This window comes from Pundamilia nyererei, unplaced genomic scaffold (assembly GCF_000239375.1).
Source record: "Pundamilia nyererei isolate P.nyererei 1_Seehausen unplaced genomic scaffold, PunNye1.0 scaffold00184, whole genome shotgun sequence".
Lineage (NCBI taxonomy): Eukaryota > Metazoa > Chordata > Actinopteri > Cichliformes > Cichlidae > Pundamilia > Pundamilia nyererei.
This window is the reverse complement of record NW_005187585.1, coordinates 513,319-528,064: the sequence shown is the minus strand read 5'-3', so window position 1 is coordinate 528,064 and position 14,746 is coordinate 513,319. Positions and strand designations below refer to the sequence as shown.

Genomic DNA, 14,746 nt, shown 5'->3' with positions numbered 1-14,746 from the left:
ATACATATATATATATGTATTCACATATATACATGTAAGAGCTATAACCTGGAACTGGTGGACAGGACCGATGGTGTCTGGCTGAGAAGGTGGCGGAAGCGTGTCTCAAAGGCCTGACCGATGCTGTTGATAACCTCATTGGCTTGACCCTCGGGACACTCCAGGATGTGACAGGCTGCCATAGAGAGCAAAAGTCAAACATTATTTTCATAACAATCAGTAAATTGAAATTTGAGTGTAAGGCCAGCTCAAAGCAAACTCTCTCTCATACCTCTGTCATTGGCAAGGTCTTTAGCTACATAAGCAATGTAATCTGCCATGTCCTGTAAACAAATTGAGAGAGAAAAACACAATAAAAGGCATGATTATAAATTATAAATGCAAAAAATGACTCGATAGACTTTTTCCATGTGGAAAGCTCAATTTCAATTTATATTTTCACCCATTATTTTCAGTTAATGTTCATCCACGTGTACGCTTCGTCTGAAGAGTTCAGCCTAATACAAGAGCACAGTAAGCTGAATATGGTTCACCATAAAGCTTCTGTGTCAGACTGAATTTAATTCCCCTTTGCTATCTTTCATGTGCCCAAGCCAGCTGAGCAGAGGCTTAGAGCACACTACAAGATTAGTATGGCTAATTAATTAAAAACAGTGAGCTATAATCCCATCCACAGCTTTGCTGGTGTTGTCTTTCCCAGAGAGTAACTACCTTCTTATTTTCTCTCATCTTTAGTCAGTGTATATTTCTTCACATGATTTGTAGTGAATCTGTGTTTGAACTAAAAGGCCAACCAAAATGCAGTTTGACCTAGACAGCAGCTAATAACCACATGCCCTACAGACAGATCTGCATTGATTTTTATGTTCATTGCACACATTTTTAGGGCACAGGAAATTTTCACTCAGGCCAAATAACTTGAATCCTGTCATGTGGATATATGTGCGCACAGAGGGAAACAAATTAAGAAGAATAGACCTGAGTAATTAGTCTGATAAGCGCTTGGCAAGGTGTAAAGATGATGAAGGCAGTTAGCTCTGATGAGTGCATAAGTCACAGCAAAGGATTTCATGATTTGTCGCCTTTAGCAATTAATTAGCACAAGAATTACATTCAAGAGTTTTACAATGAGCCAAATTAAGGGTAAAACCGTAAACAGACACATTTATTAAATGACTCAGACTTGAAAGAGTAATCCTTAAGAGAAAACTCACAAGCAGTCACATGATTAATCACTGCTACAGTTCTAGCAGAAACAACCCATTAAATAAAATTTTTTCTTTACATTTGCCAGCTCTTTTATATAGTACCAACAAGCTTTAAACACTTAAGGAGGTGGTTGTCAAACTTTTCTGGAAGGCTTCGCTTCTGAAACAGGCAAAACATTCACGTGACACACTCCCAAGAATGAAGAATCCAAATGAAATTGAACAAAATAAAGGTCAGTATACCCCCAGCACGCTCTGAATGCTGGGGATAATATACTGTTGAATATCAGAGGTTCTTTGCATAAATCATATTCATTAAAATTAATCACAAGGGAATGTTTAGACATTTTTGCCAAAGTCTGAAGTTTCATTTGTAGCATGCTTTCAGATCCTGACCTTGTACCACTAATTAAAAGAGCAGAATGATCAAGAGTTGAGGCAGGAAATGATTTAATCCTCCATAAATGGTAGTACACCAATGCAATAATTAGACTAAATCAAATTACTCACTGTGTGTGTGTGTGATTGTGCTCTTGCTACCCTGTTTGTGTCCCTATCTGATCATCAACGTGTACAAGGGGAAAGATTTGAGAATATGAACATACTGAATCTCCACCGGAGGCAAATGAAATGGTCTGCATGGGGTGGTGGGCAATCTTCTGTGAAAGAGAAAAGAGGAAATGATACAATAGCAGATAGGTTTGCCAGTAAACCTGACATGAGGCTGTTTTGATGGGGTTTAACATGCTGAGACTGTCACCTGTAAGGACGAGGCAGCGATTAGAGTCATACTGTCGGTGGAGACAGTGAGGATGATCCTTCTTCCAGAAAACTGCAGGTTTGTCTGACCCAGAACAGAAGACAGTCCCTTGCAAACAGGCTAATGATGACAAAAACCACTGTTATTCCAGCTGAACGTGGCAGAAAGAGAGAGTGTGTGAGTATGAGTGTGTGCCTGTCTGTGCACACAAGCCTTACCCTTTTAGTTTTCACTGCTGTTTTGAGCAATGTCCTCGCACAAAGTCTGCTGATTGCCTCTCTGCACACAAACACATAGACACAGATCAGCATGTACATAAGCACATGCACACAGTAACACAGAGATACCTTTGTATGTGATCTGGTGTGCCCTGCGGACATGTGATGTGCATGTGAGAGGAAGAAAACTACACTACAGAAAGCACATATACATGCACTGCTGGAAGAATGTAACCAAATATACTTACTCAAATGCAATACTTTATTACTTTAGTTTTGGAGTACATTTAGTACACACAACAAAAAAAAAAAAACCAACATATTACACAAAAGGTATCCTTTTATCTGCATGTCACTGTGAGTATTTGATTCAAAAGCCAAACATGACTTAGTACTTGGTGGAGAAACCCTTGTTGGCATGCACACTGATAAGACATTTTGTGTAGTTGGTCACTAAGTTTGCACACATGCTCAGCATTTCTCTTCCCCCAATCTCAGCACTTTCTCCCAGTCCTTCTCTGAATCATCTAAATGTTCACTTAATACGAGCCTGTTCATGTGCCTTGTTAAGCATGTGCTGCAAGACTTCAATCCACTGCATATCGCAGTGTGTTCCTAACAGTGTTCTTGGTGGCTGCGGTCCCAAGTGTCTTAGGATTATTAACAAGCTCCTCCAGTGTAGTTTTGAGCTGATTCGCCATCTTTCTCAGGATCATCCTCACCCTGTGAGGTAAGATCTTGCATGGAGCTGCAGACCAGGGGCAACTGACGGTCATTTTAAACTTCTTCCATTTCTGAATAATCGCAGCAAGAGTTGTCACCTTCACACTGAGCTTCTTGCTGATGGTCTTGTACCCCATTCCATCTTTGTGCTGGTCTAAAATCTTGTCCCTGATGTCCATTGACAGGTATTTGGTCTTGTCCGTAACAAGATGAGATCAGGAGTATCCGTAATTGATTGTAATCTGTGTGTTACATGTGCACACAGCTAATCGTAGGAGCAAGAATTCTGGCTGGGTGATTAAATACTTATTTCACTCAATTACATGCAAGTCAATTGATAACTTTTTCTGAATTTTTGGTTAATATTCTGTGGTAAACATGTACTTCAACAAAAGAGAGGAACATAGGGTAATGTATATAAGTGGAAGAAGATGAACACAGGTGGACTACATCTAATGCAAAAGCTGCAACCTGAAAGAGATAGGAGACTGCAGGGTGGTGGCAGGGGAGAATGTGCCAGGCAGCATTGGTTAGTAGTCTGAATGATTACTTTGGAAATCAAGAAAAAGCGTTTGTGAAGACAGAGCCAAGGATTAAATGAGAAAGAAAGAAAGAAGAATGTTGAAAGAGTTGGTCGGTTGAGAAGAGGTACCAGATGACAGGAAATGGAACAGCTGTAGTACTTAGGGAAAGTCCAAAAAAGGTCTTTGGTGTATTCTCTGGATGGAGGATAGAGGACGAGGAGACCTGGTGGTGGAATGAGGAAGTACAGGAAAATATTCCAAGGAATAGATTAGCAAAGAAAAAGTGGGATATCGGGGAAATAAGAAAGTGGACAGCAGCACTGGGAGGAAAGAGAGAAGTAAAAAAAGGCAAAGGAAAAGGCTTATACTGAGTTGTATGCAAGATTCAAAAACTTGTATAAATTGGCAGAGGCAGAGAGATGGAGCTGGAAAGGATGTGCAGCAGGTTAGACAGCGAGACAGTGGTGAGGTGTGCAGCTGGAGGGAAAAACGGGTTCAAGGTTGGGATGGGATTACATCAGGGATCAGCTCTGAGACCTGAGGTTGCAGTGATGACGCACAGGTTGACAGATGAGGTCAGGCAGGAGTCTCTGTGGACTACACTGTTTCCAGACAACATTGTGATGTGTACTGAGAGTAGAGGGCAGGTATAGCGGATATACTGGATATTGAAGATAGAGCTGCAGGCAGGAGGAAAAGAGGAAGACTGCAGAGAAGTTTCAGGGATGTAGTGAAGGAGGACATGCAGATTGGTATGACAAAGGAGGATGGAGGGTGAGATGGAGGCAGGTGATCTGCGCTCCATCTTAAATGAGCTTTGGCTTAAAGAAGGTACAGTAGCGGCCTTTATGGATCTTTTTTTTTTTTTTTAAACTGCTTTTGTTTGTTTCTTAGTTTGTTTTTAATTGTATGGCATATTTTCAATTTGCATTTGTGGACCAGGACACAAACTGTCTACACTAGCAGTGAGTTTCAGCTGCCCACACATGGATTTCCACTATAAAATCTGTGTATTGTCTATTTTTAATGCAGTGCTGCCTGAGGTCTTGAAGATCACACCCTTTCAATATTGGTTTTTGGCCTTGTCCTTCGCCAATGTCTCTCTGGATTCTTGGAATCTTTTAATGATATGATGAAATCTTCCAATTCTTTGCAATTTTGCATTTAGAAACATTATTAAATTGTTGCGCTGCTTGCCATTGCCCACGTGGTCTTTTACAGTGTTACGAAATCCTCCTCATCTTTATTTTTAAGAAGTCTAACTAGTTGCAAGATGTTGTTTTTGTTAATTTGCTTTTAGCTTTTTACAAATTCAGTTTTCTTGTAACTTATAAATCCTTCTTTTAAGGATAACTTGCAATAATCACTGTAGTGAAGAAAAAATTACAGAAGAACAACAAAAAAAAAACATAACTAGAATAGCTGATCACAAACTTCCATCTGCAGTGTTAAAGCAGTAACACTTCAAAATATTCCTGGTATGTTTCTTTTTTTTATCAAGTCAATCTGAGCTGAGATTGTATCTCTGACGCTTGGGTCAGCGAGGGCAAAGCAAAAAAACACCCCCACGCGCACGAATGGAACATCCCACTACCTAGGAAGCAATGCTGATTTCCAGGAAGACCGTTTTTCTTCTTGAAAACACATTGTAAGAATTGGATTGAGGTCTGTCTCCCTCTCTCTCTTTTAATAAGACTGAGGGATCATTAGGAGGAAATTCATCTAATTGGATTTTCTGCTCCATCATTCAACAGCGCTTCTGTAAACAGAGAGGGCTGTGTTATGGCATCCTGCACTAGGATTTCAATATCAAATGATGAGGAGAAAGCCCCGTTTATGAAATATTATACATTTAATTTGATTTCCCTCTTTGAAACATTTTTGAAATAAGCTACACATGGTTAGCTTGGCAAATATATGTTAAATGAGTTCAGGATAAAGCAATTTTGCTCACTTTTTTTCCTCATCTGTGTGCAAGCGAAACAGCACCTAATCCATATATGGCATTCCCCTGCAGTCAGGATTATGTTGCATGTATTATACGTTCATGTATTATATCATTAGATGTATATATTCGTATTTGTGTTTGTTTGTGTTTGTTAGAAAGGGGTGCAGAGAGGACCTCCTACCGTGTAACTTGCATTCTTGTATCAAAGTCAAGGGTTCTCATGGACTGGGTCACTTCCACACTACCCATGTACTAGAAAAACACACAGAAAAAAAAACAATGGAAAAATATATTATAATAATAATAATACTAGTAATAAAAGTCTCAGGAACATCCAACAGAGTCCTGAGGACTCTGAGGTGCGCACTTTCAACAACAATTAAAATATATTAAAGAAACACAACACTCTTACAGGAGTCTGGTCACTTTTCATGAATTTTCTGTTATTGCATCCTCACTTTTAGTTTTTATGATGGAAGAAAATGATTCTGCAGAAAAGGTGAAAAGTTCATGAGCTGATTTGCGGCAGACAACATAGATTTACACATAGCTGTAACGAGTCAAGAGGAATGGAAATAACTGGGCCTTCGAGAAGGTTCCAGAAAGCTGATAGAGAGAGAAAGTGGTTTTATGCATTGTGTTTAAGTCATTTAAGTTCCATCCATGTGCGTTCTTAGAGTTTTGTGGCTGGGAATGGGAATTTTGTTTTAAAAAAAAAGTGTAATAGAACACGTGAGACGGGATGGAAATGCTAGTTTGAAAACAATCAATAAATTAGATACGCAGAGCAGAAATTTAAAGTTCATATCCAAATTATGTCATTGTTTTCCTGAAATCGGTTTAACTTCTTAAGGAATGTATTCTGAAACACACTGGAGTTGTTGTTTTTGTTTGTCTGTTGGTTATATATAACCATGCTATTAAAATAAAGGTATTTTAGTTATTCAGAAGAAAGTACCCCAGGGTTCTTTAAGTGATGCTTAAAGAGATTTCACAGGACACTGAAAAACTAACTCCACCTTAACTGCTTCCACTGGCATTAAGAAGGTAAGCAGGTGGTGCTAATCAAATGCGCTTAATTAAATGATCATCTGGAAGTGTGACCACCACTAAAAAACCAGACATTTTGGTAGTTTGCTGGTCTGGAGTATTCAGCTATGTTAACACTATGTCACTCCAGGGAGTGGATGTCCCGGCAAACCTAAGAGCTACATCTCAGGTTCTACAGATCTCAGTTAGGATGTGAAACGTTAAAGTTCATGACAGTGCAATTAGAAAAGGACTGAACAAGTTTGTTCTGAGTTATTGCCAAGAGAAAGCCTCTTCTCTCTAAAAATAAAATGGCAGCGTGGCTTAGGTTTGCAAAGTTCCATCTGCAAAAACCGCAAGACATTAGGGACAATGGCCAGACAAGTCCAAAGCAGAAATGTGTGGCCATGATGCACAACGACTGTCAAAAATCAAACACAGCATATCAGCAAACACAGCTCATTCCTACTGTCAAGCACAGCTGTGGAGGGGTGAAGATTTGGGTTTGTTTTGCAGCCAAAGTACCGGAACACCTTGCAGTCACTGAGTCAACCATAAACTCCTCTGTATAGCAAGATATTTAGGAGTCAAATATGAGGCCATCTGTGCAACAGCTAAAGTTTGGACAAAATTGGGTGAAGTAACAGAACAATGATCTCAAGGACAGCAGCAAATCTACAACAGAATTGCTGAAAAAGAAAAGACTAAAAGTGCTGCAACAACCAAAAGTCCAGAATGCAACACAACAGAAAATGCTGTATTGGAAACTTAAGAGAGCTGTGCATGAACGAATGCCAACAAACCTCAATGAACTGAAGCAACCTTACAAAGAAGAGTGGGTCAAAATCCTTCCACAACAAAGACTGATAAAATCATACAAAACAAAACAAGAAGACCTCTGAAAGCATAAACCTCTGCTAAGGCAGCTCACTCTCTGTGCAGTATTTACTTTAAAGGGAATGTTGTACTCTGTGTATATTTATATTTGTTCTTAGTTTAAGAAGTTTGTAGTTCCTTCCATTTTAAAGGGAATTTTTCTTCCTGTACATGCTCGTTGTTGGAGTTTTCTCTGTATTATTGTAGGGTCTTTACCTTACAAATAACATTATAAATAACATTTAAAAATTAAAACTGAATGACAGGCACACAGTCCTTGGCGGAGGCAGTGATTTGCTACTTTGAGTTATTACTGCCCAAAACTAACCTTTAAAATCTTTGTAGCAAATTTTGATTGGAATACCCGAGAAATAAGTAAGTCTCAAGCTTACAAAAGCAAAAGCAAGATGGCAGTTTTAAGCAAAGCAAGTGAGCAGAAAGTAAAAGCTGTGACTACATTTTAATGTGTGACCTGTCAGCAGATTCTAACCATGCGACAAGTAGCCAGTACAATCTTTACAGTCTTACTTTAGCTTATTAGAATGCCAGACAACTCAGAGTTGAGGTAAATGTTGACATGTGTCTGACTGTAACTGAATTTATCAGACTATATAGATGTGAGGAAGACAGAGAAGCAACCAGGCAATATTCAGGCCATGTGCTCAAATACACTATGACGAGTCCCACTTCTACTGGGCAGGAAATTCAGTATCGCAGACCTCATAGGCTGGAGGCAGGATGAGTAAGTCCATTGATAAAAACCAGACTTAAATCAATATATGTATACATGGGTGGGTTGAGCGGGCAGAAGAAACATATGTGTGTGCTTGTTTATAGAGGTCAATCAGACAGTCCATTCTCATTTCCACCAGTGGTCAGCTCACAGGCCTGTGTGGACACACCTCTGCCATCGGGGCAAGATGGGTTCTGTTCTAGGACAGCATGCTGATACTAGATATATTCACGCACATGCATTCACACACATAGCAGGACTGAACTGGAGGGAAGCAGAGAGCTAGGATGAGTCACTACTGCCTACATAGGAGGCTCTAACTGAGGAGGGGAGTGACTGTGAGTGTGACGGTGTGGATAGAGCAGAGAGTGTATGCATATGTGTATTTTCTATGTTCACGTGTGTGTATTTATTTTGGCCGTGGCACTAAGTAAACAGTAATTTAACACTGCTGAAATCTGGCATGTCTTTAGGTCATGACGACTTGCATAGTACAGAGAAAAGGAGCTTGCACAGCATTTTGGTAATTTCTACACACAAAGAATTTTACACACATTAACAAAATTAAGAATATGAATTACTTGGGCAAGTAGAATGTTGGTTTACTCTATCTGATCATGCACATGTGCAGGGTCAGGTACCTTGATGTGATGGTGAACTGCTCTGCTTCCTGTCCCCACCACTGTACGATCACCTTTTGCAGAGGAAATCTTCACACAGCACAGACCACCTCTGTGATGTGAGCAGGGAGGATATCCAGGGGTCCAAGGAAGGCTTGCCATCCGTTGTAGGGTGATAGGTCTTTTTGTGCAGAGCAAAGCAGGGTGAATTAGATTTTGGCCCGTGGATAGGGGAGCGTTGAGGGAAGCGTGAGTGCAAAATCTCTCATTACTTCCTGAACCCCACTCTGTTCTGGACAAGGGTTTGTCAGTAGGGGCACTGATGCTTCTGCCTCTGGCTGTGTCTGTCTGTCCTTTTAGGCCTTGCCGGGAAATAGGGCTTTGCAGTCGGATGTTGGCCATGCGGGGGATGAAATCCCTCAGGGTGGATGGTCCGTGGTGTGTAGTTATCCCAAGTCCCAGCTGACTGAATTCAGAGTCTAAGCAGAGGTCCTGCTTCAGGGGCAACATTCCCTGGGGGTTCTCCTCCAGAGATGTTGGAGAATCGTTGCGCAGTCGACTGTATTTAGTACGCTTCAGCATACCTGTAGAAGATGAAAAAGAAAGTGTCAGAATCAAATCAGCCGCACTGTGATTTTCATTGTACTGATTAAGCGACCTGCCTGGTAGGAGTCCCGTCTGTGATTTCAACCTGGATAAGGTTTGCTCTCTCATAATCAGGAAACAGAGCAAAGGAGAACGCTGAAATAAATGTAAAAAAAAAAAAAAAGGAAACTTGAAAATTCAGGTCACCATTAAGGAATTTTAACTAAAGATTTTGGTAAAAGGAGATGAAGAAATAACATCAGGTTTCAGGAGCGTCTGAAAACTATCTTTGTGTCGGGTGCGCTCTGTCGTCAGATCATTTAAAGGGAATCCTGCTGTGCAGATTCAACTCACCACTGTAGGACTCTGGGATGTCCTGTTAAGTCTAGAGTCCAGTCTGCTCCACTCTAGTCATGCAGAGTACAGCCCCATCCTACTGACCCACACACTTCCTCAGTCAGTTGCCAGGCTCCCAGCTTCACCTTCACATCAACTTTCCTCCCCTCTGTCTTTTCTTTCTGAGGCGCAGCAGGATTGTGCAGCGTGTATGAATGAACTTTCTCTTTTTTTATGAATGAGATCTCGCTCACTTCCCCTGTCTCTCTCATGACGCTGCATGCAGATGAATGTGTGAATGGAGCAGAGGAGAGATTGACAGACGGCCCCCAAAGGCTCTCTTTCTCCTCCCTCACCCATAAATTACCATCCAATCACAGGCAGGCAGGGTGACTCATGCTGTGCACATACACACACACACACACTCACGCTCAGTATTACACTGAAGCAGTGCTCCATTCCTTTCTTCTAACATGACTTCCACCTTAGAGATGTTTTATAAATAAATTATCATTAATTTGGCTTACTTTGGAAAATAACATTTTATCACTGGTACCATGACTGACATGATTTACACAATAAAATGTACCCCATAGTGACTGTATTGTTCAAATTAACACACAGGAGGAAGAGGATTTAACTGAAGCATTTGCATTTCCCTTTGATCCCGATCAGAACAATATTCCAGGCGCCATTTAAACAGTGTTTTACATACTGGTGTTATTCCTGATTGAAAGATTGTCTTTCAGATTGCAACGGTGCAGCCATACTCTCAAATTCCACAGTAAAAGCATTTTAAACCATGGAGCTTTACCTTTTTCCATAAAAATAATAATTACACACCACTAGCTATTGTCAAAGAGTATGCAATATTGAAATCTGAGTGATGTCTACGGCAGAGTTTTGTCCCTTCCTAGTGGCCGTTTATTAAAACTACAATCTATATGATGTTGCTACCACTTTTTTCAGTAATCAGCTGGTCTGTTAACTATAAGCTCGGAGCTGCTTTGTTTGGTAGCTCTGTTCAACTGCACATTTATGGCAACCACCACGCTGCAGCAAATCAGTGTAGCTCTAGGGTTTGGAGAGAATGATCTTAAAAAGAGAAAATCAGAATCAGAATACTTTGTTTTCTAGGGGAAATACCCAGCGAACGGCAGTTCAGTGGGAGAAAATACTTATTTATGTCAGAAGAGAAGAGGCCAGACTGCTTTGGGCTGAGAAAAATTCAAATTACTACTCATTACAACCAAGGTATGCAGAAGAGCATCTCTGAATGCACAACATATTGAACCCTGAAGCAGCAGCAGCAGCAGCTAACATGTCCATCCCTTTACGACCACAAGAGCAAAATCTGTTTTATTATGAAACTCATAGCGGATTAATTCTGTTGTTCCTTTTCAGCCCTTGTGCAGTGTTTTGATTCATTTGGCATTCATTTGAACTTTTAACTAATCTAATTTCTAGACTTTTTCATCTTTTATTGGTTGAAAACTTAGTGTTTGGTTCTTTTAACCTTGTTATTGTGATCATTTTTCTTTCTTTGTGGGGATCTTCAGGCTGCATGTGTTTATGAAAGAACACACATTTGGCTCTTTATAAATAAACCCAAATTAGGTTAACAAAGGAGAGAAGATGAGGCACCAGTCAGAAGATTTTCTTAAACAACATTTTAATGATGTTAATCATCAGTCCATAGGTTAAGAATGACAACAGGGTAATGAGAAACAGCCTCTAACAATGCTGTTAATGATGTACAGTCTTAAGGAGACCATCTTAAATATCCATGTAAAGATGAGGAACACGCTGAAAAAAGTACTTCATTGAACCATTTTTTTTTCTTTGTTCACATTAGTTACAAGACCTTTACCAGTACTGTATTTACATAGTGCAAAAAACACATTTGCTGTCAAATAACATACTTTAAACACTTTGATGGAAGTCATACCAAAAAAATGCCTACACAGCGTACCTTGAATCAAACTAGAAATACTTTCAAAATCCCAAGTATGATATTCAGTACACCGTCGCGTCCCATCTCCACATTGCATACAGCCTGACGTACTGCATCACTATCGACGGGCCAACACCTCTCCATGATTCACGATCGAATACTTTTATCTAATTGGATTCCAACTATTACAATGTTTAACCCACCAAATGGCTTGAAGAACAGGATGATTGTATTTTTTAATACAATGCAAAATCAAAATCTCCTTTGTACAATTATATTTACAAAGGCATGTGCATGACTTGGTGATGACTTATTTAACTAGCGGTAGTGAAGCACTGAGGATTTTAGTTTTAAATGTTGTTTGAGGGGGGGGGGGCAAAGACAAATTTCTTTAGTTCACACGTTTGTCTTCCAGCATCCAGTTTCCCAATTATTTCATGAAGCTGTAAACTACACACACAGGCTCAGTGCTTTACTATTGAGAAAGTAACAACCAAGTTGTGTCTCATAATTTACTAGGGAAAATGTACTTCCGGGATTGATTAAAGATCTCAGTGTTGATGATAATGATGCTGGGAACCTTGGTAAGAGACGGCTTGAGAGCCCCACCATCAGAGAACACAAGTGAGTGGAAAAAAAACAGGAGCATTTTTCTTTGTTTTGTTTTTTTTATGAAGCATGGACAGCATCTAGGAACTAGGACTCCATTCAGAGGAAAACAAACCCCAAATCATTTGACAATAGGCAAGATCAATATGACAAAACATTACATATTGTAGTAGAACCACCTAGACAAGGTTATATTCACAAAGCTTGATTTGCTTCTTAGAAGTTAAGTAATTTAAATCATCTGAATACAGAATGAGACACTTATTTATTTAAACATTAAAAAACACAGACAACTGATGCGCGGGAGTGGTTTTGGTACAAAGACAGAACCCCTGACACTGTAATATTCGGTGATGAAAGCTAATTGCCAACTAAGCAGTTATAAAGAAACGCCCTCTCTCTCTCTTTTCCTCCTGGAGCAGCGAGGTGAAATTAAACACACAAACACACACATTATTTACATAGCTAAAGCCAAAGGACAGAGCAAAATAAATGCAAACTGTGCCTCCAAAGCGCACACGCAAACACACAAATACTTGCAGAGCTGAAAACCCTCCGAGCTCTGAATAAAGTTAAGATGTGAGTTGAAAGGTTCCAACCTTCCTCCTCTGTGAGCTGCAGACACCAGCTCAACGTCACTGAGCGCTCATTGCTCGCTCCCACAAATGTTCCTGACTCTGAAAGAGTTCAGCTGTGGAGGAGGGAACGCTCCACCCTATATTCAAGTGTTGCAGGTTATGGGGCCAAAAAAAAAAAATGAAAAGAAAAATAAAGAGGGCATCCTTTTAAAATCATCAGATGAGTTTTGGTGTGAATCTATAACCCTCAGACTTTGTTAGCTGTTTGGTCTGTGACTGTGTGGTTTTACGTTGGTCAGTTTCTCTGTAATGTGTGAGTGTGTGTGTGTGTGTGTGTGTGAGTGAGTGAGAGAGCATTGGTCAGCTGGGTGGATACCTGAGATTATGACTTGTGTCAGGGGCTAGACACAAAGGAGGAGGGCTGCTGGTTGCTGTGAAGAGGGATGTGTGAGAGGGAGGGAATGTACGTGTGTAAGTGATTTCAACCAGTGGGCTTTTTAGCCTCCGCTTGTTCTTTGCCTTCCATCTTTGTCTTTGTGATCTCTGCTGAATCAAGGTCCTCATCATCCTCACTCTGTACCCTCTCTTCTCCATCCTCTTCCTCCTCCTCTTCAGTACTTTCTTGGCTCTTTCCCAGCTGGAGGTTTTCCAGGGTCTTGGACACCCAGGATTCAATGCGGCTGCTCAGGGTGGGCACTTCTACAGAAATGGGTTCAGGAGTGTAGTCCTCCTCCTCATCCTCCTCTTCCTCAGCCTCCTCCAACATCCCAGGAACCAGGGTGGAAGTGGTGGAAGTGATGGATGAGTTCAGCGGCCCCCTGCAGCTTCCATCCAACGAGCCTGTCTCTGTGCTCTGCTGAGAGGCCAGCTCCAGCCTGTCGTCAGCTCGGACCTCATCTCTCTCTGGAGCCGGAGCCCTGGGCTGGGGAACGGTAGCGCCAAGAGGGGCGGTGTTGTTGGTAACTGGCGGGGCCTGACTGTCTCTCTGGGTGCCTGTTAAGGGTGAAGGGCGACTCAGCTCGCTGTCTACAGGCTCTGGGGCATCAGAAGTCTCCATCATGCTCCTCCAATTGGTCTCTGAAGGAAAAATACAACCACACGGTCCATTTTCTCAGATCACCAACATTACAGGTGAGGAAAGTAAATCAATAAACTACACAATATCTATTACACCAGTGGTCCCCAACCTTTCACATGTTTGAGTTGTTAATACTTCCAAATAGAACTATCTGAATTTTATTCAGGAAAAAAGTCTAAATTAATGAAAAGTCGAAGAAAACAACCATATTTCTCTAAACCTTAGTGTTGCCTACCTTGTTTCCCCATTAATTATCTCACCATCCCCAGGATTTATCCACAGAAAATTCTGTTCGACCTTTAAACCTAGGTTTGTAACAACTAGTATACTGTACATTTAGATAAACAGAACTCTACTCCAAACAGCTACTACTGCCAAAGAGGTTCTTTGATAACACTGGTAACATAAAACAAATAGTAAAGAAACAGAAACAGGGCTTACCATATTCCTTTTCATTAACCTCTGAGATGGGCTCAGAGAAGATGGAGCAAAAGGAGATGGCTGAAGCAGCAGAGTGGTTGCGGGAATGCCCCATGTGATGAGGGACCTTCTTGTCATTCTTCAGAGCCTCCTCAGCCTGCTCCTGCTCCAGAGCGGACACCATGTCCTTGTAGGCCTTCCTAGCCTCTTCGGTTAAAGAAACTAAATGGTTGAAGAGTCCCTGAGAAAGGCATTTAAAAACAACAACAAACAAACAAACAAAAAGATACAGAGAGCTCATCATCATCACCAACTTGGGCAGATTATGTGGATAAAGGTTTAAAATGACATGAGTGTCCTACCTCAGCTCCAGAATAGTTGAAAATGCCCACAACACTAACGGGCACCAGCTTGTTGACACAGCGTCCGAGAGCTTTTCTGCCCAAGGCGAACACAAACGGGATCTCCTGCTCCCTGGCCATCGCAATTACATTGTATAAAGCTTCATCCAAACCACCTGCAGCACAGAAAAACAATCAGTGACTCA

The 14,746-nt window shown here is 40.8% G+C and overlaps 2 protein-coding genes across 3 annotated transcripts in view; both read right to left on the bottom strand.

The window, feature by feature from the left end:
* LOC102192835 (SHC-transforming protein 1) overlaps window positions 1-9,221 on the bottom strand; it is a 17,077-nt gene extending 7,856 nt beyond the window's left edge. The window contains exons 1-7 of the mRNA XM_005746886.1: window positions 8,661-9,221; window positions 5,563-5,633; window positions 2,187-2,247; window positions 1,969-2,088; window positions 1,814-1,867; window positions 272-323; window positions 49-175 (exon numbers count right to left, since the gene is read on the bottom strand). Of these exons, the coding sequence (XP_005746943.1) occupies window positions 49-175; window positions 272-323; window positions 1,814-1,867; window positions 1,969-2,088; window positions 2,187-2,247; window positions 5,563-5,633; window positions 8,661-9,221 (1,046 nt within the window). The remainder of the gene's footprint in view (window positions 1-48; window positions 176-271; window positions 324-1,813; window positions 1,868-1,968; window positions 2,089-2,186; window positions 2,248-5,562; window positions 5,634-8,660) is intronic.
* Window positions 9,222-12,944: 3,723 nt separating this feature from the next.
* The window catches only part of secisbp2l (SECIS binding protein 2-like), a 16,221-nt gene continuing 14,419 nt past the window's right edge, over window positions 12,945-14,746 (bottom strand). For both annotated transcript variants that reach the window (XM_005746850.2, XM_005746851.2), the window contains exons 16-18: window positions 14,562-14,716; window positions 14,221-14,440; window positions 12,945-13,778 (exon numbers count right to left, since the gene is read on the bottom strand). In XM_005746850.2, coding sequence (XP_005746907.1) covers window positions 13,183-13,778; window positions 14,221-14,440; window positions 14,562-14,716 — 971 coding nt within the window. In that variant the 3' untranslated portion in view covers window positions 12,945-13,182. The remainder of the gene's footprint in view (window positions 13,779-14,220; window positions 14,441-14,561; window positions 14,717-14,746) is intronic.